Below are 27500 nucleotides of genomic sequence, written 5' to 3' on the forward strand. Positions count from 1 at the left end.
CTCTCAGAAGTTGGTGGGCCTCTCAGACTACTTCCCTTCTGTTGGTGCAACAGAGACATGTCACAAGTCACAACCGTCATGTTTATTTTTTATTTTTATTTTTATTTTATTTTATTTTTTGGGGGGGGGGGGGGGGTGAGTGTGTGTGTGGGGGGGAGGAGCTTGGTTTGGGTCCCCCCTCCTCCACCTTGGAGAGCAGGGTACAGATGGTGAGTCCCCAGCCACAGCAGGAAGGACCACAGTGGGCACAAAGGCCAGACAGCAGGGGGTAACATGGCCCTCACCAGACAACAGACAACGCTTTATCAGGAAATACATTTTACAAGATGTACAGTTTTGTCATTCATTTACACTATAATTGCCTGTTAGAATTGATTTTACATATATTAAATAGATATTAAAGAGATGCTACAGGATTCTTTATATTTTCAGCCACTAGTTGTAAAATGAGTGTCCACAGGCCAAAAACGGGTCCCCGAAATAGACAGAAATATTGTCAAGAAATGACATGATTGGACAGATATATACACTGAAAAATGTATGCACTCATTGCAATGTAAGTCTCTTTGGATAAAAGCGTCAGCTAAATGCCATATCTATATTATAGAGGATGTTGGAACCTACACTTGTCGACAACTCCTTGAGGATGATCCAAGACATTCAGGAGCAGTGGTTGATCTGTCTGTTCTAACCAGTGAGTCTTTCTATTTCAACCCAGTGATCTCAGTTAAAATAATACACCTATCTATTCATTGCATTGATTGTTAATGCTAAATCTATCTCTTTCACAGTCTCCTCGTCCACACCAGTGTCAGAACCACACCAGTGACAGAACCACACCAGTGTTTGTATGTGGAGGGTGCTTTAGTAGAGTCAGTGTGAGCTGGGTGGATGAGGGAGGTGCTGAGCTGCAGGGAGACTCCAGATACCAGGGTGTCACACGGGCGTCTCGCTGTTACATCACTCTGACTGTGGCGCTCCAGAGGGAGGACAACAACAGAAAGTGGAGGTGTCAGGTGTCAGGTGACCGATGACGGAGAAGTGAAGAACTTCGCTGACTTCACCTCCACATTCTCAGGTAGGAAATAGATTGTGTTTAATAACAGTTTGCCTCATTGTCCAGGTTTCCATGATGTTGCGGAGTTGTTAATAAAAAAATATTTTTTAATGAGGGAGTATTCAGGGAGTATTGTTCAGATAACTTTGATTCCTGACATCCCAACTGACGTGGAGCCACACAATGGTACAGTGAAGACATTGCCATATGGATGAGACATATATTAACAGAACTGCAATATTTATGGTGTTTGAAGTTCTGATGACATCAAATGTTTTACAGTACAAGGTTCAACATTCTGCCCTCTGGAATGTGATAGAATAGGTGTTTTAGACAGAATAGCATCTTCTAGTTGAAAGAAAGCTGTTGCATTGTTGTGTTGGAATGTTTCTCAAGGACTGTATGCTGATAGACAACCGTTAAGATTAGCATTACCCTGAGAGGGTATAATACTGTTAATAATACCTTATCTTATGTGTCTGTCCCTTTATTTAGACACCAACTGTATAACTGTACTTTGATACAAGGTCCATTATTTACCTATTTTCTAATTTGGCCATCTGTGATCCCAAATATCACTCCTCCAGGTTCACTTGGTATGATTTCATATTCTTATCTTTATCTACAAGATTAGAAAGCGGGTCTTCACAATCAAAAGTAATGATGTATTCACAGCACAGCAGGATCTCTACAGTGGCTACATGTCAGAGAGATTGGCTTTACACACTCCAGGGCCGACCTGAACCATACTGTGCTGGCTGGGATATTTACTTTTAACATAGTCCTTTCCAGCACTGTTACAGCAGCTATGGTGGACGTGTAACCAGGCCAGCCCAGTACAGCTCAGGTCGACTCAGGTCAGCTTGGTTCAGAACGATAGTGTGATTAGGGTATAATCATCCTGTGACATATTTCCTTTATTCTTTTCTTCACAGAGGTTTCCTCAAGCACAGAACTTCAGGTGTTGCACCTCTTATAATAATAATAATAATAATAATAATAATAGTAATAATAAGCTTTTATTTATACTTTTCATACATAAGATTGCAGCTTAAAGTGCTGTACAATGGGGGCGCTTAGTGGTGTAGCACACTAATGCACTTACCACGTAATCGCGAGGTTCCTAAAAACATATTTAAAAAAGAACAATGACATGTGAACTGTTTCATGTGAGATGACATCTGTCCCTTTAAAAAAATAAAATGCTGTACAATATTGAGCAAAAGAAAGAAAAAGGAACATATTAAAAAAGGAGAACAACCAAAACATCAGCAAAGTGCTGTACAATACAGTGATGAGCAGATTAAAAACAAAAACAACTAGAACATAATTAATCAATACAATAAAAGTAGCATCACTCAACTAGTTGCATAGATAGTTGATCAATACAATAAAGTCAACAGAGACAGCAGCATAGATAAAATGGTAATTGAAAGCTAAATTGAAGAGATTTAAGAGATTTATTTAGATTCATTTAGCTTTAAAAAGTTATTGTTCATCCATTTATTGACAGCTGATAGACAGCTAGTGAGGGGGCAAATAGCATTAGTATCATTTGGTTCAACAGACATGTATAATTGAGTATCATTCGCATAGCGATGGAAGTTTACATTGTGTGCTCTGATAATGTCGCCAAGCGGTAGCAGTACAGTGAGAATAGTAAGGGACCAAGGCCACTTCCTTGTGCAACACCAAAACGTATATCATACTCATCCGATACATGATCTCCAAGACTGACATAGAATTTTCTCCCTGTAATATATGTACGGAACCAGCTTAGGATGCAATCAGAGAGACCAACCCCGTTTTGAAGACGATTGATGAGGATCTTGTGATCAATCGTGTCAAATGCTGCACTTAAATCCAAGAGAACAAGGACACCTTATTAGCATCAGTGTTTAGTCTGAGATCACTGACAATTTTAGTGAGAGCAGTCTCTGTGTTATGATTAGACCTGAAACCTGACTGAAACTTTCCCAGAATCTTGTTTTCGTGTAGGAAGGAGGTTGATTACAAACCACCTTTTCGAGTATCTTGCTAATAAAAGAGAGATTGGATATTATTACTAACTATAATTAGTTAGAGTCTCACTATCTAAATTTGATTTCTTCAGCAATGGTTTCACAACAGCTGTTTTAAAAGCGTCTGGAAAAAAGCCTGACTCATCATCACCTGAATCATTTCACCATCACTTCTTTGCCTGTTCAAGTATTATGTAGAAAGAATTATGTGGTAAGAGGACATGTTTCAAAACAGATAATTACCTAATAGTGTTGCAATGAGCTGTAGCCGTAGATTGAAGACCCATCTCTTCAGGCTACATCTTAACGGTCCCTCCTAATGACCTCTTCACCCCCACTACCCCCCTGTAGAAGTTTCTCTCCTGTTAATAATATTTAAAAAATAAAAAAAATCTTCTTCTAGCATTGTGACTGCCTATGGCCCCTGATCTGAGCATTGATTACTTTATCTAATGATGACTGATGGATAGATGATTCACTTACTTAAACAAATGTATTTGTTGTAAGTCGCTTTGGATAAAGGCGTCTGCTAAATGCCATAAATGTAAAATGTAAAAAAAAAAATGTGTTTAAAAACTTGTGGAAAATGTGTATTATTGTGAGTGTTTTTTCCTTTCCAATACACCTTTTAAAGATTTGTAGAAAATCCAAATGCTGCATTGAAATGAAATGAAACTCCTTCCTCATTCGGCATATTGTGCAACATTTGTTTTCTCACACACACACACACACACACACACAAACACACACACACACACACACACACACACACACACACACACACACAAACACACACACACACACACACACACACTCCATGATTAACCAAGTTCAAGTTCAAGTTCAAATGCTTTATTGTACATTTTTCAGTGTAAAAAAATGAAATACATATTCAGCTTCCATGGCTTTCAATACAACACAACAACACACACAAAATACAACAAACATAATTAAATGTACATTGTAAAGTGCAGAGTTGATTTAAACTACTAATTGTGATAATTGACCACTTCTGGGTAGTGAAGATACCAGTTTTGTCAGCACTTGTAGAAAATAGAAACACTCACATCAATTACAAACCAAATCACCAGCTGGTCTTATATACTGTATATACATACATAATTCACAACTGAGCAGTAGCTGATACTGTGATTTCCCAGTTCATAAAAAATAATAATTTCATCACGTTCGATTCTAAATCCGTCAACATGTAGAGGTCTAATAGAGGGGCTTGGTGTGCTTCTACTGTTATCACCCTCTCATGTCATTGTGGCATAACCACAGAGCAGATGAGATGAGCACATCAAGGAAGTGGCATTTCAATAAGACTAGTACCCAACAGAGGGGCATATTAGTCCTGACAAAACACTCTGGTACACACGAGACAACACACTTAGAGAAGGAGGAAACTGCTCCAGAACAGAGGCCAGAGTGACAGAGTGACAGGACAATGGCTGGGGTCCTTCAGACTTCTCTCGTAGGACTGCTGGTGATGCTCAACTTTGTCAACACAGGTGAGACTGACTATGACAGGATAAGAGAGCAGCTAGTCATGAAGCAGGAGACAACCAACGCTGTGTTTAGGTTTCATCATGACAACCTGTGAACTGTCGCTCCTTTACATCTTACTGCACCTTGCACACTCATGTACATAATGGTGTGTTGTACTGTATTGTACTGTATTGTATTGTATTGTACTGTATTGTATTGTATTGTATTGTATTGTATTGTATTGTATTGTATTGTATTGTCTGGCTTGTCTTCATTGCTGTATATGTCAGTGGATGCAGAGCTCAGTGTAAGGTGGGGGGGGTCTTCTGATGGAGATACCGAGCACCACTGCTCTTCTCTTGTCTGGAACTGTATGTTATTTAGAACTGGGGCTTGGAGCATACTTTCAACTCATTCTCAAATACTGACTGACATGTTTGGGTGTTAAAGAGAGACAACTTCATTCTACACTAGTACCTGTGTTGTTAGTGATCTTGAACATATGAGCATATAATGTTGTTGTTGACAGATTGTGCCCAAATAAGTTGTTGTCTAAGACACCTATTCTGTTTATCCAGGTGTCAGTAGGGTTTCTCCCTCTCTGTACCACAGAATGGGTGATGATGTCAGTGTGACGTGTAACAAAACATTTATAAATATATTTACCACTTTACTTTCATTTACTTTGACTTTTCCCAGGGGTCAAAGGACAGTACACTGTTCAGTTCTCTAGAGTGGGTGATGATGTCAGTGTACTGTGCAACAACGTGGTTCGTCAAGGAGACTGCTCCTCAACTAAATGGACCTATTACAGAAATCTAGTCAGTAGTGGTATTGTAGAGGTCACCAGGGGGAAGATCAGAGGTGACAATTCAGACGGAGTAGAGAGACTGAGTGTGGGCTCTGACTGCTCTCTGCATGTTGATGATGTCAGAGCTGAGGATGCTGGACGCTACGTCTGTCAACAACTCCTTAAGGATGACCCAAGACGTTCAGGAGCAGAGGTTGATCTGTTTGTTCTAAACAGTGAGTCTCTCTATTTCAACCTAGTGATCTCAGTTAAAAGAATACACCTAGCTATTCATTGCATTGATTGTTAATGCTAAATCTCTTTCACAGTAAGGAGTATATCCACACCAGTGGCTGATCAAACCGAGACATTAAGGTGCTTTTTGTCAAACTTTGCTGGATGCCTTATTGGTATCAGTGTGAGCTGGGTGGATGAGGCAGGTGCTGAGCTGCAGGGAGACTCCAGACATCAGGTCACAGAGGCGTCTCCCTGTGACATCACTCTGACTGCGACGGTGGACAACAACTGGAAGTGGAGGTGTCAGGTGACCAATTTTGGAGTAGTGATGACCTCCCTTAACTATCAAGTTAAAAAAAAAATCTCACTCTTAGATTGGAAAGGTAAATATCTCCCTGTTCACTGATAAGTAGATACATCTGTCACCTCAACACATACACTGTACAGGACAAGTATACCGTTTCTGAAAGAAATGTACATTTTGAATATGTTTTTCAGATTACAGTTTTTCAACTGTAATGCCATATACTACTCCTCCAGGTGCAGGTACTCCAGGTAAGAGTTTGTTGGAAGTTTTTCTCAGCTAATGCTTTAAGTGTTTGACAGAAACATACTGATCTTCAGTGCACTCTAGTGGCTGTTTGATGGTACAACATTGAGATCAATCTGAAGGATGTTAACCATTTCACTATGAGAGTAGATAGTGTTTAATCACTGTTTGTCTCATTGACCAGGTCCTTGTGCTGTTGCTGAGTGGTTGTCCATCAGTCGCATAGTGTTCTTTGCGACAATGACCTTTCTGGTTGTCATTGTAGCTGTTTACACAACAAGGAGGAACCGCCCCAAACCAGGTGAGTGTCATGTATTGGGCCAGTTCTATTTCGGTCCCTTCACCTAGCTCCTATGTCTTCAGTGTTCACCAGGGCTCGTATTCACAAAGCATCTTAAAGTAGGAACGCTGATCTAGGATCAGTTTAGCCTTTCAGATCAGATTGAATAAGATTACATGGAAAGGTGGGGGACCTGACCCTAGATCAGCACTCTTACTCTGAGTCACTTTGTGGATATGGGCTTTGTGGTGCTTTCACCTACTCTACTCAGTCACTGAAGGTGTAGGAGTCAGTGGAAGGGGCTAGGGAGTGGATTTGAATCACTAGCCATAGATAAACCCATGCTGCTCTATGGAGACATCTCTCCCACCTACCGTACAGATCTAGGATCAGCTCATCAGTTCTCTGGGCCTCAATCCTGACTGAACACGGGAACAAATTAAACTGATGCTGGACCAGAGTTTAGCGATCCATTTGACCCTCTGAGCAGCACAGCAGGGTCTCTACATGTCAGAGTGGTCGTTATGCACCACAGACTTTGAGTTTGATGACTTGGTCACTAAGGGGTTTTACACACTGACCAGGGTCAGGTAGACTCAGTTGGGCTCGGCTCTGTACTGTGATTAGGGTATAATAGTCCTGTGACATATTTCCTTTATTCTTTTCTCCACACAGAGGTTTCTTCAGGCACAGAGCTTCAGGTGGTGGAGTGATGTCACCTCTTGTTCATCATCACTTCCTTCCCTGTTCTACAAAATTGATAATTACCTAGTTGTGTTGCAATGAGCTGTGCTTAAAAATACATGGAAAATATGCATATTATAGTCTTTTCCTTTCCTTTACACTTTAAGAGATTTGCAGAACATTCAATGGACTGTAACAAATGCTGCCTTAAAATAAAATTTGATTTGAAAATCCTATAAAAACTCCTTCCTCATTAGCTGTGACATGTTTCTGGTCACCTTAGTGTGTACATTGCGCACTGTTTGTTTTCTTCCATTCTGAATATGTTCCACCGATTGACCACCACCACCAGCACTACCACCACACTCTGCCAGTTGTTTCGTATTCAGTGTGACACAGTCACACAGTGTTTCTTTGACTCTCTTTTGTTTGGTGAGAGATTCTATCTATGTATATTAATACCCACACTAAAATGATGGTAGTATGAAGGACACAAGAATCATATAGAATTTGGGTTTAATAAAACCTTTATTTGTGTGAAAGACTTGATCATTTATAATTGTAATCCCGCTGATGCTTTTTGGACAATTTCTTGTTGGATAAATCCTTTTTGGACAAGTTTGTAAGAAACAGACACTTGAATGGAACACCGCTCAGAGTAACAACAGTGTTTCTCACAGAGGACGCTGCCTCTTAGTGCGTTTGTTGTCGCCATCATCATCGTCGTCCCTGCTCCTCTTCCTCGACACTCCTGAGGTGCCAGGCCTTGAGCTGGGGGACCACTCCTCCTCCGAGTCAGTGTCATCTGACCATCTCTGGCGCTTAGAAGCACCGCCATCCTCGCTCTCACTCTCGCTCTCGCTCTCGCTAATATAAATGAAGTCCCTGCTTCTTTTACAGGCCCTCTCCAATGGCCTGCAGACGAGGGGGGCCTCGATGACGTCTTCAGCACCGCCCTCTGCATCATCATCATCATCATCATCATCATCATCATCATTATCATCATCATTATCATTATCATTATTATTATCATTATCATTATCAGAGTCCTCTGACTCCTCTGACTCCTGTGATTCCTCTGCCATGGGTTCCATTTCCCTGGGAGGATTCACAACGACCATTGGGTCGACCGGGTACAGGCATCCCTGCTGGTACCACAGCATCTGTGGGTAGAGGTAGGGCAGCTCGCCCTGGTGTACCCGCCGCTCTGGGATCACTATGAGGCCCCGCTCTGGGTCGATAAACTCCTCGGGGTCCGCGATCCAGAAGGACCCATCCTGGAACCACATGAGTCTAGAGGGTGGGTAGGGTATATCAGGTCCCTGCATCCACTGAATTTCCACCTGTTGACGGATCACCTGGTGGCCCTCCACCTGGTCATGGCCCACATGGGGACTTTCCATCTGGGTATAGTGCGCCTGGTAATTTAACGCTGGGAGACGGCCACCCAGGTGACGCTGGCCCGTGCATTGGCAGTCTGGTCCATGATAGTGGATATTCTGCCACTTAGGCCGGAGGTCACGCGAATGCTGGAGCCAATCGCAGAAAAGCTCATAGGCCGCAATGTCCAACCCAATGTTCGACCCGTCCTGAACGGGTTCCACATCTGACAGGACAGAATTAGACATTGAAAATCACTTACTTCACATGAATGTCAGAGTCCAATCTTTCAGGTCACAAAAAACTTAATGAAATGTTTTTCCACCCAGAAAAAATCTATTTAACACAATTTCTTGGTATCATAAAAGTTCTCAATACTCACCAGAGTGAGTACCCCCATCTTCTGTTATCGGGATTTTGACCATGTTTATGCAAATTAAATCCAGTCTTCTCTGAAGGTGGAGTCAATACTGAAGGTTCTGGTGAATCTGTCTTTACTTTGTCTTCATTTTGCATGTGATGTCATCATGTTGGTTTGTGACATAATCACACATTCTGTGACAGATGCATTGTCCATTGTCACCATGACAACTGTATGGAGCAAATGGAAAAGTCCTACACATAACAGACAGTAGCAATTACCTGAATAATAACATTTTAAAAGAAAAAAGAAATGTGTCCAGCATCTCTGCTGTACTCTACCTCCCACCTCTAGTTTCTTGTTCTATTTGGAACAGTACAGCCAATCTCCATAGAAGTACGACACAGATAACACATACTGGTTGAATTAATTCAATGTTCCATTAAGATACAAAGGTAGTAAGAATACCTCAGTTGTTACAGTTGCCCAAATCTTGTGCAAATGCCTATTTTGTCACGATCTAATAAACATACATCTCTTAACTCTTACCACTATCAGTGTTTCATATGTCATGTTTAATGCATTGATAAGTAGTGATGTTATGTCGGCTATCGTTTAGAGACACATTGTGTCACCTCAGGGATTAAGCACCAAAAATACCTTTATTTTGAAAGGCTAATAAAAACTTTTATTTTGAAAGCCCGACGATAGGTCACACGGGAAGTCATTATTCTCCATCCTGAGTTCATCTTTATTGACAAGTTCAAAGCTCATTCATGGTTCCAACACATTGTCCTAGTTCACGAACCACACATGCTGTTTGAGTCGCAACGAATATAAACCTAAAGCTCTATTTCTATCGAATTGAGAGTGGAGAATCGTGTCGAGCCATGAGTGCCATAATTCCTCGTATCGAGCAGTTGTCTTCCAGAGTGGTTCGAATCCTTGGATGTAACCCTGGTCCAATGACACTACAAGGAACCAACACTTATCTTGTTGGAACGGGAAAAAGGTCCGTTCTGTTTGGATGGCAATCCTTCTATGATGATAATAATAATCTAATATATGCCATTTAGCTGACGCTTTTATCCAAAGCGACTTACATTGCAGTGAGTGCATACATTTCAGTATATATGGTCCCAGCAGGAATCAAACCCACAACCTAAGCGTTGTTAGCGCCATGATCTACCAACTGAGCCACAGAGGACCACATTAGATAGGTCTAATGTAGCCAGATATGAGTTATTGTGTATGCCTACACAACACCGACATGCAAGTATGCACATCATAATAGTCACAGATGGGGGGGGCTACTGGTCCAATGCTACATTTGGTATTGTATTTAGAATATGGGAACAATCAAGAAAGTGATGATGTTTATGATAGATTAGATTTATTACAACCGTAGCCCTTACCAGACCTGGGTGCAATGTTATGACAACAACCTCAGAAAGATCTCACAACTGGAATGTTTTGGTGTTGAAGCGTCCGGACTGCTGGTGTGTTTTCAGGCGAGTGTTGATCGACACAGGAGAGCCTGCCGTCCCTGAGTACATCAGGAATCTGAAAGAAGCCTTGTCCCAGTTCAACGCCGCTCTCCAGGAGGTCGTCATCACACACTGGCATCACGACCACACAGGCGGAGTCCCGGACATCTGCAGGGACATCACGGGAGGTGAGCGGGAGGATCGATTGACGCCTGGGTTGAATCTCAAACGTCTTTTCCCCCGTTGTCTTACGTTCGGTATCGTCATTCTGGCACTACCCTGCTTCACCTGGACGGAGTCGGGCTATCTTTCCTAAGACGATGATGTCTTTCCTTCATTCCTCGCATCCTTTCTACTCACCTCCTTCTCAAAACACATTGGAGGAGAAGGTCCTGAGGCGAGGAACCCAAGACGTTCTCCTCCAATGAGTTTCGAGAAGGAGGCGAGGACAGAGGACACAAGGAATCAAGGATAGACCTTGGAGATTTGGTAATTCTTTGAATCCCATATCAACGCTTGGTCCCTACCCCCGTGGGCACTTATGTAGATCTGAGAGAATTGGATAGGTGTAAGCAAAGACCTTTTATAATTGAAGCAAAATGGGTAGTTGTCCAGTTTTTTCTTCACAAGTCCATATAGGGGAAGGCCGAGGGGGTTATGAAGGATTCAGCTAGGCCTTCAGTTTGACAGCTTCACATCTGCATCTGTTTTCTACTGCAGGTTCTGAATTACAGATCAGCAAACTTCCCCGCTGCCCACCAGTCGACGAAAGAATCGGACAAGAAAAGACATACACATACCTGAGAGATGGTGATGTCATAGAGACGGAGGGGGCAACACTGAAGTGAGTGAGTTGTACTGATTTAAAACAAAGTATACCTGTATAACTAATCTACTGTTGGTCGAGAAGTGGTCTATTGGTCCGAGCCAGTGTTCAGTCAGAATCTTGTGTGTGTGTGTGTGTGTGCGTGCGTGCGTGCATGTGTATCCGTCCACGTAGGGTCCTGTTCACCCCGGGCCACACAGACGACCACATGGCCCTGATGTTGGAGGAGGAGAAGGCCATCTTCTCTGGAGACTGTATCCTAGGAGAGGGAACGGCTGTGTTTGAGGACCTCTATGACTACATGAGATCTTTACAAATCCTGCTGGATTCTAGTGCTGACCTCATATACCCAGGTTAGCTATCTAGAGCACAGGTGGAGGTAGAAATCGGAGGACGGGCTCATTGTAATGCATGTGTTTGAAATGATTCCTAGCCTCCCCTTCTACAGTATCTGTAACTGACTGGAAACCCTCCTCAAGGCCCATTACTATGAAAACAACACTGACATTGATTTGAATTAATAATACTATAGGCATTCATTCAAATCACAAGTTCACATTTCGACTGTGTAGAATTTGATACAGACAGACACAACACAGCTGCATGAGTTGGTTGTTTAGAAGCTTTGGATGGATTGATAGATAGATAGATAGATAGATAGATAGATAGATAGATAGATAGATAGATTGAGAGAAAGCTAGTTCACTGCCCATTATATACATATAGACAGGAAACATACCACCCCAACACATCAGCATGACAACGTAACTGCGTAGTTCAGCCAGTCATGGCAGTAACCAGGGGGTTTGTGTGGATGGTGTTCTGCAGGTCATGGTCCGGTGGTCCAGAATGCGGGCTCCAAGATCAGGGAGTACATCAGCCACAGGAGCCTGCGAGAACAGCAGATCCTCGGGGTCCTCCAGGCAGCGGGGAGTGAGACATTCTCATCTATGGAACTGGTCAAAGTCGTCTACAAGGTGGGTGTGGGTGTGGGTGTGGGTGTGGGTGTGGGTGTGGGTGTGTGAGAAGACATTGGTCTTTGGAGCTGATCAAAGACGTCTACAAGGTGGGTGTGTGTGTGGGTGTGGGTGTGGGTGTGGGTGTGGGTGTGGGTGTGTGAGAAGACATTGGTCTTTGGAGCTGATCAAAGACGTCTACAAGGTGGGTGTGTGTGTGTCATCCAAAATCCAACGGTGATTTGACAACTGAATTGAACATCTTTGTAATATTGTACACATTCTTCTATACAGTCCTCTACTACTACAACACACACACACACTTCACACAGTTCTCCCTGTGGGTGTGCACATGTGTTGTTGGGGGGGGGGGTTAGTGCATGTGTGTGTTGTCTCTGGGGGGCGTGTGTACAGAAACTACCACATTACAATAGTTGATTTGATTAATTTTATGGCTAATAAAACAGCGTTTGTGTTTGCTTGTTTGTTCACACACACAAGTTTGTAACATTGATTTTTTATTTCTCAAACAGGAAACGCCTGAACATCTGCATAGAGCAGCCGAGGTGAACCTGGTTCATCACTTAAAGAAACTGGAGAAGGAAGGAAAGATCACTGCTGGTATGTAATCATTTATTGATTTATTTTATTTATCCAGGTCAGTCTCATTGAGATAACATCTCTTTTGTCAAGAGAGACTTGTTCCAAGACAGCAGCCACGGAAAACAATACTTCAGACAATTCACAAACGATCACACGCATACATCACAAAACAAATGACAGACTCAGACACACTGACATGACAAACGTTACAATCATAACACACTAAAAACTAATTCGACGTAGACACACCTTAAAAGGTGAGCAATATAGATGTCTACATTTGTGAAAACGGCGATGTTCTACGTTCTGTAGTCAAAACGATAAGAAGAAAATGTGCATTGTGTTGTCCCATTAATATGCTACCAAACTGACGATATTGATCTGTTGTTCTTGCAGCAAGTGATTCTTCCCACACCCACAAATGGAAGAGTAACTTGTGATCCACGCTTCAAACCGACACTCAGAATATGAATAATCCACATTTCCTGTAAAAGCCTGATTGGTCTTGATCTGATGCCAGTCGAATGTTATGAAGTGAAGAGTTTTATTTTGTAAGAATATCACTTTGTCATTATTTATATCTGTGAAAGGATTGTACAGCATGCCTGTGCCCTGACCTCTGTGTCTGAATGTGGTGCAGCTGAACTGTACGCCAGGTGAGGCTGGTGGGGGTAGAAATCGGAGGACGGGCTCACTGGAATACATGGAATGGAATGAGGAATGGTGTCAAACACACATCTGATACCAATCCTCAAACACTCGTGTTTTATACTATTCCTCATACCATTCCATTTATATTTACATTTTACATTTACATTTTTGACATTTAGCAGACGCTTTACAATGAGCCCGTCCTCCGACTTCTACCTCCACCAGCCTCCCCTGGCATACATGTGGGGAGAGATTAAAGAGACCTTCCTGACCAGCATCCCATTGACAGTCCGACTAGGTCAAAATCTAAAACTGACCCTAACCGTAACCTACATTTAACCGATTCAGGTTAAATTCGATAAATTTGGTTTGCTGGTCACACGTGTCCCCTTGGTTTGTCCCCTACAGGCAGACACCTCTCTGATGGGTGACAAAGCTGACTTTGAATACTTGGGCATTTTGGTAGATCCGTCTCCAAGTGTGTGTCTGCGCTGCGGACCATCAAACTTATTAAAGACGGGTTGATTTCGCCTTGATTTTCCTCCTGCTCCTTTTCTAAAAATGCAACTGAGAAGGAGATGTGTTTCTTGGAGGTGTGGTTTGATGTACCAGCCCCTGAGCCCAACCTTGACATTTGTCAGGGTGAGTCAGGACATCACAATTCACCGGCAATCAGTCGTAACAAAAAAAAAAAAAAAAAAATGACTGCTAAGTTGTTTTTTCACTTCAGTTCCTCTTTAAGAGAGGACAAATCAATGTCTTATATGCAGCACTTTGGTTCACTTACTCAAACTGTATGAGGGACAAATGAAAAAATGTAAGCTTGTATCCTGATACCCCTATTTGTTTGATTCATAAATTAATATTATATTGTGAGTATACTGGATGTGTTTATTTTGTGCCAAATGTACATGCCTCTTCTGACTGGAAATGATAGATGTCATTTTATAAGCACTGGGAAAAGGCATGGGCCAAACATCAAAGGTCTTTCGTTGATGTCCTTTCTCCTCAACTTCTTCTCAATGTTCACTGGAGGAGATGGTCTGAGGTTCCCCGCCCCTGGGATATTCTCCTCCAATGTATTTTGAGAAGGAGGAGAAGAGAGAGGAATCAAGAAAATACTTTAGGAAATTCAGCCTTGAGCCTTTTCTCAATTTCTCCTCCACTCTGCTTTGTCCTCAAAAGGCATTGGAGGAGAATATGGAAGGGGAGGAACCTAGATCTTCTCCTCCAATGCATTTTCAGTAGGATGCAAGTGGAGGATGGAGGAGAGAACACACGAGGAGTTGTGTTTCTAACAATTGAGAAAAGGCACACAAAAAACATTCATGAAAATACTTCAGCTATAGTCAGTGCTCAACATGGACAGCTATGCATGCAAATGGACAGTAGGTGGCACTGTATGTTAAAGATTGAGAATAACTGAAAAGTGACAAATTAGGAGGAGTGCAGAAACATCAGACTGTGATGGCAGTAGTAGTAGTTTTGTTGTTTAACCAGCAGAGGACCCCTTTAAAATGTCACCTTTAGTCATTCTATGGTCTTTGCTCTTGAATAAAACATTGTGTGAACAACAGACAAGGGTGTCTATATTAAATTATGTAGGTGTAGAAGTTAACCTTTCCCCTCCATTTAGAGCAGGCAAATTGCTAATCACCAGATTTGGCAAGCTGTGTGAGACTATATATAATATGAATGCTGCATGAATAGCTCAGAGTAGGCTACAATATGGGACTCTGGCACAATCCAATGTATGTCCATTAAAAGTACAAATTCTAAATTCGACTCATTCACCTGGAGAAGAAGGGGAAAAAAGACATCTCCAACACACTTCGGAGTGATACAAAGCACAACAACGAACAGTTTTCTGTGGTAAGAATACAGGCTCGAAATCCCTCTTTTATTCGGTGAACAAACTTCCAACGGCCATTGATATTGTGGGTCAGTGTTTTAAAGCTGCGCTTGCAGTGTCACCGCCCCCCCCCCCCCCCCCCCCCCCCGACCGTCAGAGCGCAGCCAAGTCTATTGTGGTAATGAGCACTGGTGTCCTACGCGTGTGGGGGAGGACTAACTGGTAAGATAAACAAGCCAGCAGCCAGTCATCGCAGAGGAACATGGCGGCACTGCTGCTACATTGCCGATTCTCCAACCCGAAGGTCCTGCCACATTACGTTCACGGGACTTCAACTTACGGTAAGTTTTTCCCGAGAGAGTAACTATGAGGCTTACGCCGTGCGTATTAGGTTTATGAGGAGGAAGAAGAAGTATGTTGTGTGTGTGTGTGTGTGGAGGGGGGTAGTTTGGCTTAACATATGGGGGTCTTTAAATTGAGCGTAATGTCAGCATTTAATCATTGGGAAGCGGCGTTCTCGAGGTCTTGTTATCAGGAGCGAGGTATTTCTTTAGATGGGTTCGGGGATGACTCCCGATATTTACACGTTTTATTGACGGTTTCATGAAGTTGTACTTTTAAATTTGTTTAGCAAAGTAATTCACAATTGTACAGTTTGATTGGCTGTTATTTGTATATCTCTGCCTGTACTGCACAGACACTGTATTCGCGTCTGGGAGGAATAAAAAGTTGAAGGAGATGGCTTGCATATTCATAGGAAATTGTCCAGATATTAATGACAGTAAGTTGAGACGTTGCAGATAGTTTGGTGCTTCATGCACGCAGACAGCTTAGCGTACTGACTCTGAAACCAAAAGAACTATTGTGGTTAGAGAACAAACGTCACTGTGGCTTTGGACCATAAGAAGGATTTCCTCAGCAAGGCGAGAATTTTCCTCGTTGTTTTTTTTTTTTTAATCACCGTTAATCTAGTATTTACAGCGATCATTTCTCCATTCGACACACTGTTGAGATCTGGAAGTGTGCAATAATGTAGCAGCAACATTTAGGAGTGGAAATGATATCATTTTGACTTCCTCAACAAACTGTTCATCAACCTTTGGCGGTGACGTCACGAGGCTTAGGCGAACGTGATCGTGGTCTTGCTCAGTTGCATGAAATGACAGTTAACTACAATATGCCGATGCCAAGCTCTCCCGCACAACTGCTGTTTTGGTGTTTTATAGTTGCTTTTTAATTTTGCAATGTTCCAAACAAAGTGACCAATGGTTCAAGATGTGTAACGCGATTGTTGCAGTTTGTTGAAGCCATTTCAATCTCACATGCCACACAATCGTCTTCTTTGGCTGCGTGTGTGCAATAGGCCCTGAATTAGAACCGAGTAGCAGGTGCATACGTCATCCCGAATGTGAGCTCTCACATTATAGTCGTCAAAATGCAAATATCAAAACTGAAATTGATCCAGACAGACGCCACTCAGGGTTTCAGGTCTTCACAAGACTGCTATATTTGTTCAAAGTTTTATTTCACCGTGAACTTTGAATGGTAGGCTATTGCACCACACACACATACCCACCCACATCTGCTTCAAAGGTACAGTTAGTGGTTCAGAGGGGGGTGCCATTGCAACAGTGCAGGACTGTACTTAACATTAAGAGCCTGCTGCATGTTAACGTGAGTCTGGCAGCATGCCCAACGAGTGATCCTTACTAGCCTGAATTTCTGCAGGCTTATATAATGAATTTCACAATCTAGTGGTTATATCTTGTATACAGTATAGCTGCAACATCAACACTTCCTGTAGGCCTATTCTATCGACTGTATTACGGCTTCATTAAGCATAAGGCCAATATTTGAAGCACCATATCACTTAATTGAAACCAACCCAGAGAGTACACCCTTGTGCTTTCTTACCAATGCACTGTAATTATTTGCTACAAACCATTGAAATTCCAGGGATTTTGGTCCCAGGGATAGCTACCCTTTGAAAAATAAGCAATTGTAGTCTGTACTCATCTGTTTTCCTGCGACCTGATTATGGAAGCCCGCGTAGCGTACTACTGAATCATAATGATTAATTCATCCAGAGAGCCCTTCAATGTTCCAACATCATGCTGTGTTCGTGTGGCTAATGGAACTCTTTCTTGAGTGCAAATGAACTCTCTCTCTCTCTCTCTCTCTCTCTCTCTCTCTCTGACACACACACACACACACACACACTCAAACTGTGGAGTCCCCTAACATTGCATACTATAGTCTGTTTTTTCGTGTTTGTATGAAGTGCTGCATTCCTGTTAGGGAGTTTAGTACAGTATGACAAACTAACCCTTGCACCCTAATTGGATGTAGTACAGACTGTGATGGACAGCTGCTGATAGAATTGTAGGCTTGTTGGTTTCACTTAACTCAGGGGTTCCATGGAAGTGTGTGTGTTTAGTGTGGAAGTGTGTGTATAGTAGACTAAGTGTGCCCCCCCCCCCACCACTAAGCTAATCAGACAGCTACCTCCCTAACTCTGACACGCCCACACAAGATTGTCATTGGTTCAATCACATTAACTCTACCTTCCTTCTGCCACGCCCTCAGGTTGAATGACCTAATCAGCCACATTTACTCTCACACACCAACACAGAATAACTAACTAACCACACACCCACACGGGATAACTAACCAACCAATCATTTGTCATAAGACAATGGTGTAGGAGTCTATTTGTTTCCAGCTCTCAGTAATGTCACCTGCATACCTCAAATACATAAAAGCTTTTGACGTATGCTTGCTTTATTTGTAGTTTACATTATACCAGAGGAATCTAAATCACCTCAAGCACTTAAAAGGTATTTGTTATATGCATTTTGATCCAGGTCAACTGGGAACAGTAATTGTTACAGAACAAATAGTCTGGAAATGGTTACATTGGAAATGGTTACAAGAGACAGGAGGGAGGCTGTGGATGGTGCAACCTCATTGATGGTGCATGCCAGGGGAGGCTGGTAGAGGTAGAAATCGGAGGACGGGCTCGTTGTAATGCATTGAATGGAATGAGGAATGGTATCAAACACGTGTGCACTGATGCATGCATAGTCAAAGAAGTGTTCTCTCTGTGTCACACCAGGCAGCTTTCTGCTGGTCAGCTGTGAGTAGGCCAATGACTGAGAGCTGCCACACACACACACACACTCACCAATACATACAAACACACACACACTCACAAATACATACAAACACACACACACACACTCACAAATACATACAAACACACACACACTCACAAATACATACAAACACACACACACACACACTCACACACACTCACAAATACATACAAACACACACACACTCACAAAGACATACATACACACACACACACACACACAGAAACACACACACACACACAGAAACACACACACACACACAAAATAAACACACACACACACACAAAGCAACAGAAGAGAGTCCTGAGGGCCAAGTGTAGGCCAGGGTTGCATAACAAGTGCTAATTTGGTTTGAGCTGTGGACATAATTCTGCAGCTCAGTGACAGAGAGCCCGGGTGATAAACTATCCACCCGCCCCACTGCTGCACCCTGTGTGAAAGTGCTGCAGGACTTAACACATACACACACACACACGAATGCAAGCACACACATGTACACTCACAAGCACATACAAACACACACGTATATCTATACAGTTGAAGTCGGAAGTTTACATACACCTTAGCCAAATACATTTAAACTCAGTTTTTCACAACTCCTGACATTTAGTCCTAGTAAACATTCCCTGTCTTAGGTCAGTTAGGATCCCTACTATATTTTAAGAATGTGAAATGTCAGAATAATAGTAGAGAGAATTATTTATTTCAGCTTTTATTTCTTTCATCACATTCCCAGTGGGTCAGAAGTTTACATACACTTGGTATTTGGTAGCATTGCCTTTAAATTGTTTAACTTGGGTCATAGGTTTTGGGTAGTCTTCCACAAGCTTCCCACAATAAGTTGGTGGAATTTTGGCCCATTCCTCCTGACAGAACTTGTGTAACAGATTCATTACATATATACATTGTATATATGTATACACACACACAAATACATATACACACACACGCATAAAAAGGGTTGGAAGGAGGAAGAAATGCTGGAGAACAGGCTTAGCCATTTTGAATGTCAGGTGCATTTTTGCCCAGATGGTTGAGAGGACAGCTGCATGGGCTTGGTGTGAAAGGGTTCCAGTATTGATGAAGATAATAATAGGCTTTTGATCTGTTTTCTGAAAACCAGCACACATCTCATCAGTTATGACACCGACATTTCAAGTTGTTTCTGTCGCCATTTGGTTGCTTAGTAACACTATGATTAACACAAATTAATCATTAGGTCTGTGTTTGTGTGCGTTGTGTGTGTGTGTGTGTGTGTGTGTGTGTGTGTGTGTGTGTTTATGCGAGTGAGACTACCATTGCTTGTGCTCCAGTTTACTGTGAAGGTGTCTCTCTCAGCAGGCTTAAATCAACACCAACTGTATATTCATCAGGTCTAGGATCAGCTGTACTTTGTACCTCCTGGTCTCTCAGGTTAGGATTGGTTAGGAGAGGAGTTGGATGGTGGATCTGCTGTGAAGGGGGCAAGGTCTACGTAGCCTGGAGCCTGCTTGACATATGAAAAGGAAAACAAATGGAAGTTTGTGTCAACTGAGTAGTGATGTGTAAGCACTCGGCCAAAGATCACTGTGTGTGTGTGTGTGTGTGTGTGTGTGTGTGGGGGAGAGGGAGTGCGAGGTGCCATTTTATCCTGATAATGTATGAGTGTGTGACTTCAGATCACATGGTTAGGCAAAATCAATTGGACGAGCGTTGCTCTGTGAGCTGCCGTGTGATTGGCGGAGCCAGGGAATGGAATGGTGAACTCCTGACCCCAGATCAGCTGCAGTCGGTGGAACATGGAACTCAGAGCAGAGCCTGTGATAGGCTGCGCTGATTGAGGACACATTCCATTCATGTGTTTTCAAACCACATCTGAATTACTCTGACTGCTCAGATATCTGATAATGGTTTATTGTTAAATAGTGTTTGTTTTCTCTCTTTTTTCTGTCTTTCTCTCTCTCTGTCTCTCTCTCTCTCTGTCTCTATGCTCTGTCTCTCTCTCCGTCTCTCTCTCTCTGTTTGACTTTTGTCCTGTACTGAAGCATACAGCTCAAGGTGTTGAGAAAAACTACTCAGTCCATCTGCCTCAGCCCCAGTCCTCCAGCCCCAGTCCTCCATCCCCAGTCCTCCAGTCCTCCAGCCCCAGTCCTCCATCCCCAGTCCTCCAGCCCCAGTCCTCCATCCCCAGTCCTCCAGCCCCAGTCCTCCATCCCCAGTCCTCCAGCCCCAGTCCTCCATCCCCAGTCCTCCAGCCCCAGTCCTCCAGCCCCAGTCCTCCAGCCCCAGCCCTCCAACCCCAGTCCTCCAGCCCTCCAGCCCTCCAACCCCAGTCCTCCAGCCCTCCAACCCCAGTCATCCAGCCCTCCAGCCCCAGTTATCCAGTCCCAGTCCTCCAGCCCCAGTCCGTCCTCCAGCCCCAGTCCCAGTCCTCCAGCCCCAGTCCCAGTCCTCCAGCCCCAGTCCCAGTCCTCCAGCCCCAGTCCCAGTCCTCCAGCCCCAGCCCCAGTCCTCCAGCCCCAGCCCCAGTCCTCCGGGCAGGGCAGGGCAGGGTAGGGCAGGGCAGGGTAGGGCAGGGCAGGGCAGGGCAGGGCTGGGCTGGGCTGAGATCAGCTGTCTTCCACACACACGCCTCCCTGTGGTCTCTCTAGGAGCAGGTGCATCTTTAAGTGCTCTGTGGTTTGAGGCCGGGACTGGGCCTGTTGCTGTCTGACTGAAGGAGTGCCTGTCATACTGCACGGCAGGCAGGCAGGCAGGCAGGCAGGCAGGCAGGCAGGCAGGCAGGCACAGAGAGATTCTCGTCGTAGAATACAGCAGACAGACCCAGACAGACATATTCTTGTCGTAGACCACAGAAGGCAGGCAGGCAGACAAACTTCTTCTGGTCATGCAGGGAAGCTCTGACAAATGTTTAGAGTTGGCCCCTCACCAAGAAATTCACTTCTCCTTTTCCTCTTTCTCGTACTGTGGTGTTTTGGCTTTTTGTAAATATAATGTCGGTTTCACATATTCAAGTGAGGTGATCATGGCGTTCTGATCCCCAGACGTTCAAGTAATCACAAGTGTTTTCAAGTGTGTCTGTGTCAGGGGAGGCTGGTGGAGGTAGAAATCGGAGGGACGGGCTCATTGTTATGCATGAAAGGGAATGAGGAATGGTATCAAACACACCATTCCTCATTCCATCCCATGCATTACAGTGTGTGCCCGTCCTCCGATTTCTACCTCTACCAGCCTCCCCTGGCCTGTGTAGAACTTGGTGTTACTTCATGTTAACTGTGTGTCGAGGGTGAAGGTCTTAGTATCTTAATCGTGTTGCTTGAATGTGTCACGTGGCCCTCATGAACGCATCCTAGTCCTTAAGTAGGTGTTTTAAAAGTGGTTCCTAATGTTTGATGTGTTGTCCTTCACAGACAGGAGCGGATGATGCCCGAAGAAACCCTGCAACTGAGATTCGTGAAGGATGTTTTTCATGTGAAGCCACGGTGAGCTGAACCAACCACTCCAACTCATTCCCCTACCAGGGGAGGCTGGTGGAGGTAGAAATCGGAGAGAGACGGGGCTCCTTGTAACGCATGGAACGGAACGACGCACGGAACCTCGTTCCGTTCCATGCGTTACGAGGAGCCCCGTCTCTCCGATTTCTACCTCCATCAGCCTCCCCTGTCCCCTACGATGGGACCATCCTATGCTTTGGAACCAGAGCTGACTCAACTGTCCAGTATGCGTTTACCTCAAGTGTTTTATAGATGTCTGGACACCCATACTATCAGAATGCGCGACACCCACGTTACTGATTTACGTTAATTTCAAATGCCTACACAACTCCCATACCAAGGCCCTTTGCTCCTGTAGCAGCTGTAAAGCAAATGTTGACGTTCTTATGTAATGGCCTGCAAAGTGAAAGTGAAGTGGGGGGGAGAAGGAGGGAAGGAGGGAGGGAGGGAGGGATGAAGGGATGAATGAATTAAAGGGGAGTGGGAGAGAGGGAGAGGCCAGCTGGCTTCTGCTGTTTAATGCCACACGCCTCATTCATTCATTCATTCACTCCTCCTCCTCCTCTTTTACCAGCCCGTTATTGTGTGTGTGTGTGTCTCTCTCTCTTTCTGCTTTGTGTCATGTGACAAGAGCCACCCATTATCTTGGTTGAGAAAGGAAACCACTTTTCAGGGGCCGGGAGTCAGTTAGTCAGTTAGTCAGTCAGTCAGAAGCTATTGGAATTTTCGAGCACTGCTGCTTTGCTCTCCCTCTCCCTGCCTCTCTATCTGTGTGTCTCTCTCTCTGCTCTCTCTCTGCTCACTCTCTGCTTTCTCTCTCTCTCTCTCTCTCTCTCTCTCTCTCTTCTCTCTCTGCTCTCTCTCGCTCTCTCTCTCTCTCTCTCTTCTCTCTCTCTCTCTCTCTCTCTCTCTCTCTCTCTCTGCTCAGGGCTGGCTGTGCTGTGCTGGATTTTCCGGGGGAGGGAGGGAGGGAGGGAGGGTGGGGGTGGACAGAGAGGGGGCGGGGTCGGGGGGAGGGGGTTGGGAGCTGATGGGCAGAGGGCGGGGCTGGGACTCGGAGGGGGATTTGTGCTGTAGTTTGTCAGCTGTCGTTAGGAGCAGATGACACTGGAGGTAATCTGGCTGTTTGCGCACGTCCTTCGCTCCAGCATGTGTCTCCCTCTGTGTCTACAGCCCGAGTGAGTGTGTGTGTGTGCGTGTGTGTGTGTGCGCTGCTAACCAGAGGGGGGAACTGTGTTGTTGCAGTGAAACTACTGCACAGTACACTCACTATGGGTTGTCGTATGCTGTGGAATTATGGACCGATTAACCCAAAGGGGTAAGTAGTCGTCGTGATTAAGGAATAGAACTTCCTGATTATGTCTCGTAACGGGGGGGGGGGGGGGCAAATATTGCAATGATATTATTTCTCTACATTGGATTTATTTATTTTTTTCCAGTTTTTTCTGGTTGATGTTTCGAGCTCGGTTTAATGTTACTAGGCTACTTTATATTAGTGTTGTTTTGGGAGTGAAGTCGGTGGCTTGTGGGTTTTTATCTGTTGTTGTTGTTGTTGTTGCAGTAGTATGTTTGTTGACAACTTCCTATCGCAGGAGGATTTTTTGACGTTGTCCTCGCATTCCGTGGGCTGTATTGTTTGTGTCAGCGCTGCCACCGCCACGTCCCCCGAGGGACACCCGGGTCCCTCTGTAACCACAGTGACAGGGTACACAGTGACAAGCACCCGTCTGGCTGACCCCAGGGTGAGGGGCTCGTAGGACCATAGAAATAGAATGGAGTAGAACACACATGGGAATGGGCATGTCCGCTCTGCTCATTTGTATTTCTATGAGTAGGACAACTGTGTGTGAGTTTTGGGGATAGATTATTTTAGCTGGTCAGGGCAAGATGAAAAGATTATAAGTTTAACGTTATTATAACTGATATGTTACCTCAACATAGACAAAAGTTCATAGAGTTGGTTCGTTGATGAATGAGCAGCAGATACCTCTGCTGAACTAGTAGTACAGGGTTCTCCCCAGGATTTCTGAACAACGTGGCGCTGGATTGCATTATCAAAACCCGACTCTGAACCCGAGTCTTACTTACAGTAGTCGTAGTTGTCGTGGTAGTTGTCGTAGTAGTGCCGGTCTAGTTGCAGTACTAGGTCTAGTCATGGTGGGTCTAGTTATCATACTAGGTCTAGTCATGGTGGGTCTAGTTGTAGTACTAGGTCTAGTCATGGTGGGTCTAGTTGTAGTACTAGGTCTAGTTGTAGGACTAGGTCTAGTCATGGTGGGTCTAGTTGTAGTACTAGGTCTAGTTGTAGTACTAGGTCTAGTCATGGTGGGTCTAGTTGTAGTACTAGGTCTAGTTGTAGTACTAGGTCTAGTCATGGTGGGTCTAGTTGTAGTACTAGGTCTAGTTGTAGTACTAGGTCTAGTCATGGTGCAGGTGTTTAGTAGAGGGCTGAGGAACTTTAACATGCCTCCCTCTAGCTCACTTTCCTGGCATGGAGTCAGCTATACAGAGGTGGCACTGATGGTAAACAAATCCTCACCACCTCTTTCTCCCTCCCTCCCTACCTCCCTCCCCTACCTCTTCCTTCTCACTCCCCCCCCCCCTCCCTACCTCACCACCTCTTTCTCCCTACCTCACCGCCTCTTTCATCCTTCCTCCCTCACTCCCTCCCCTCCTAACCATTGGTTTGCCTGGGCTGCTCTCTGTCACTGCCTGTTGTTGTTGTGATGACATGCTATATGATATGCACTCCAGCCATAGATTCTGTAAGCTGTTCTATATGGTCCCGGCACAAAGCCAGTTCAATGTTAACAACACAGCTGCCAGGCAGCCATTAGTTGTGTTGACCCTCCTCCCCCCTCTTCCCCCTCATCACTTTATGACACCAGTGCCGTGTGCTTGTAAATGAGTTAGCCACGGGGTAGGTGTGTTCAATGGCATTGATAGGGGTGCCGTGATCAATAGATGTTTACAATGTCAACAAGCCACACACACACACACACACACACACACACACACACACACAGGCCTACACTGTAATGACTTGTGAGTTGAGTTGCCTTTCAGCATCGGCTGATTAGCGTACTGTGTGTGTATGTGTATATATATATATATATATATATATATATATATATATATATATATATATATATAAACATATTTAAAATCAGTTGCTGTATTTGTGGTCACTCCAAAGCTGTGACTCAAAATGAGTCCCAAATAGTTTTCTAGGTGGTTTACGGTGATTGATTGCGGGCGTTATTCAAATAGTAATTAGTCGGTATTTACATAAACTAAACGGTTTGTTGAAATAAAGGGGGTGTGAAGTGGCTGGCCGAGTGTGAGCACACATCGGGACTTTACCACAGTCCGCCCCGCTTTACGGCAGCCCGCCTCACTTCGCAGGACACCGTCGGCCCGGGCCGGACGGCTCAACATTCCAGCACACTGGTGTCACGAGCCAGGTGAAAAATGAGGAAAACACAATAAAAACTGGGGTGCTAGAATGTTAGGGTTTCCTCGTTAACGGTTCCGGAAAGGTTCTTTCAGGAGCTAACATCTGGGTTCTACGCTGACTGGGCGGCGGCCTAGATGGAGAGGCTTGTCAGGTGACCCGTGTGGTTTTACCAGTCCTCTTGTCATGGTGGATACTGGGAGACCATCACACTGCAATGGAAGTGTTCACTAATGGAACCAGTCAGGTGACCCGAGGAGCCTTATCTAGTCTGATCATTGACAAAATGGAACAGGTTCTAGAACTGTAGGTTCTAGATATACAGGTTCTAGAATGGCAGGCTATAGATATAGCAGGCCTAGAAGTGTAGGCAGGGGACAGGGGGACAGAGAGGAGTATGGTTGGGGGGGGAGTCTGGGCCTGGGGGAGGAGAGGAGAGGAGAGGAGAGGGAAGGGTTGTTGGCCAGAGGGACAACAGCGGTAGTCAGGACGGAGCCCTGATTGAGTTTGACCCTGAGGGAAGTCCTGTCTGATAAAGGCAGGCTCCAGTTCTCTCTCGTCATCTCGTGTAATTGATTACTTCAGTCTGGCTGGCTGCTCTCAGGTTAAAGCCCATCCACCGTATGTTTGTTTGATCTGGGAGATGTTGGGATCTTATTTACCCACCCACCCTCCCCCCTCCTCCTCTCCTTTCAATGGCGGTCTAAGATAGGTTTGACCATGTTTACGTCTGTATTGAAGAAAGTTGGTTTGTCTCATTCCTGTGGTAAAGTATAGCCACTGAAAGAGTGTCAATGGAGAAACCACATAATGTAGCATTTAATTGTTATTTGGACTTTCTGTCCGTCTGTCTTTTAGTTTCTTCTTAAGAGGGGATAGGCGACTGTAAAGCGTCAACACATATAACCCGTGAAAAAACAATGTCATAGACCAAAACAGCTGAGACACAAACAAAGAGATTGTACACAAACATATGTTATGGGGCTGTTAGCGAGATAGGGTTACTAGTCTTAATCCATGTACTGTATACCAGGGGAGGCTAGTGTGGAGGTAGAAATCGGAGGACGGGCTCATTGTAATGCATGGAACGGAATAAGGTATGGTATCAAATGTACCGCATTGGAACAGAATGAGGAATGGTATCAAACACACGTGTTTGATTCCATTCCATGAATAACAATGAGCCCGTCCTCCAATTTCTACCTCCACCAGCCTCCCCTGCTGTATACCTTGTCTAGGGAGGAATTAAATCTTCTTTAGTGTCTGTGTGTGATTGGAGGGCTTCAGCCCTGTTACCATGGATATATACATAGGCTTTATAAGGGCTTAGATATCCTGGGAGGATGGGCGGGGCCTTGGCCTGGCAAGAATCCATTTTTTTTACATTAATATTTGAGTCATTTAGCAAACACTCTTATTCAGAGTGACTCACAATTAGTACATTCGCCTAAACAACTATACATCACAAACATCGCCTTCCTGTTAGTTTCATTAGATGGGCATAAGGGACCATCTGATATTTAAGGTGTAAAATAGTGAACTATCCCTGTTTTTAGGTGGGGGGGGGGTTTATTTCTTTGTGTATTTTATTTCAACCTCATTTTACCAGGTAAGTTGACTGAGAACCTATTGCCATTTGCAGCGACACCCTGGAGAGGAGAGGAGAGGAGAGGAGAGGGTTGGAGAGGAGAGGAGAGGAGAGGAGAGGGTTGGGTTGGAGAGGAGAGGGTTGGGTTGGAGAGGAGAGGAGAGGAGAGGGGGATGAAGGAGCCAATTGTAAAATAGTGAAGTGTCCCTTTAAGCTGGCTGGGAACACCACCCTGACCTGACCTGGTTCTGTCAGTTTTCTGACACCCCCTCTTCTTCCACAACACACAGTCCTCCCCAGGAAAGTGATCTCATGAGGGCTATTCCTCGAAAGGTCTGCGCTTAACCAAAAATACACTTCAAGAAATGAATCCCTTTCTGCCGTGTTGTGTGTGTGTGTGTGCCTGTGTGTGTGTGTGACCTTTTGTAAGGAAGAGCCGTCCTGTTATCAGAGATCAGAACCAAACCACAACGTTCATCTCTGTGAACTGTGAACACTGAAAAAAAAAAATTGAATGTGTGTTTTTTTTTAGTTTGAAGCGGTCATTCTTTTAGCCCCTGGTTGCTAATGGACATGCTAGCGACAGAGTGTCTGGTGGTGTCAT

At 44.3% G+C, this 27500-nt stretch overlaps 3 protein-coding genes across 6 annotated transcripts in view; all 3 read left to right on the forward strand.

The window, feature by feature from the left end:
• The first annotated feature begins 4463 nt into the window (after window positions 1–4463).
• LOC310821953 (uncharacterized protein) lies at window positions 4464–7295 on the forward strand. The gene is made up of 6 exons (XM_083694242.1): window positions 4464–4592; window positions 5269–5595; window positions 5689–5979; window positions 6095–6151; window positions 6331–6447; window positions 7102–7295. The coding sequence occupies exons 1-6, from the start codon at window positions 4529–4531 to the stop codon at window positions 7137–7139; spliced, it is 894 nt and encodes a 297-aa protein (XP_083550368.1). The 5' UTR covers window positions 4464–4528; the 3' UTR covers window positions 7140–7295.
• A 2324-nt stretch (window positions 7296–9619) lies between these two features.
• Window positions 9620–14900, forward strand: lactb2 (lactamase, beta 2). 4 transcript variants are annotated; one of them, XR_014554867.1, is made up of 8 exons: window positions 9620–9863; window positions 10363–10526; window positions 11059–11182; window positions 11339–11517; window positions 11993–12141; window positions 12654–12741; window positions 13120–13379; window positions 13600–14900. XR_014554867.1 is itself a non-coding variant. In XM_083693481.1 (7 exons), the coding sequence occupies exons 1-7, from the start codon at window positions 9742–9744 to the stop codon at window positions 13161–13163; spliced, it is 870 nt and encodes a 289-aa protein (XP_083549607.1). In that variant the 5' UTR covers window positions 9620–9741; the 3' UTR covers window positions 13164–14900. The 4 variants fall into 4 exon arrangements, 2 of the variants coding, with proteins under 2 accessions (XP_083549607.1, XP_083549608.1); XR_014554868.1 differs by having other exon boundaries at window positions 13120–13274; window positions 13783–14900; XM_083693481.1 differs by having other exon boundaries at window positions 13120–14900.
• A 583-nt stretch (window positions 14901–15483) lies between these two features.
• The window catches only part of LOC310822047 (nuclear receptor coactivator 2-like), a 44428-nt gene continuing 32411 nt past the window's right edge, over window positions 15484–27500 (forward strand). Inside the window, exons 1-2 of the mRNA XM_083694336.1 lie at window positions 15484–15567; window positions 21771–21842. The gene's annotated coding sequence lies outside the window, so the exon portion shown is untranslated. The remainder of the gene's footprint in view (window positions 15568–21770; window positions 21843–27500) is intronic.

The sequence above is a fragment of the Argentina silus genome (genome assembly GCF_951799395.1).
Source record: "Argentina silus genome assembly, chromosome: 22".
Classification (NCBI taxonomy): domain Eukaryota; kingdom Metazoa; phylum Chordata; class Actinopteri; order Argentiniformes; family Argentinidae; genus Argentina; species Argentina silus.

Coding starts and splice junctions, on each gene's coding strand:
- LOC310821953 (XM_083694242.1), top strand. CDS start 4,529: ATGGCTGGGGTCCTTCAGACTTCTCTCGTAGGACTGCTGGTGATGCTC. Junction 4,593..5,268: donor GCTCAACTTTGTCAACACAG/GTGAGACTGACT, acceptor GACTTTTCCCAG/GGGTCAAAGGACAGTACACT. Junction 5,980..6,094: donor CTCACTCTTAGATTGGAAAG/GTAAATATCTCC, acceptor TATGTTTTTCAG/ATTACAGTTTTTCAACTGTA.
- lactb2 (XM_083693481.1), top strand. CDS start 9,742: ATGAGTGCCATAATTCCTCGTATCGAGCAGTTGTCTTCCAGAGTGGTT. Junction 10,527..11,058: donor CTGCAGGGACATCACGGGAG/GTGAGCGGGAGG, acceptor TTTCTACTGCAG/GTTCTGAATTACAGATCAGC. Junction 12,742..13,119: donor GGAAGGAAAGATCACTGCTG/GTATGTAATCAT, acceptor TTGTTCTTGCAG/CAAGTGATTCTTCCCACACC.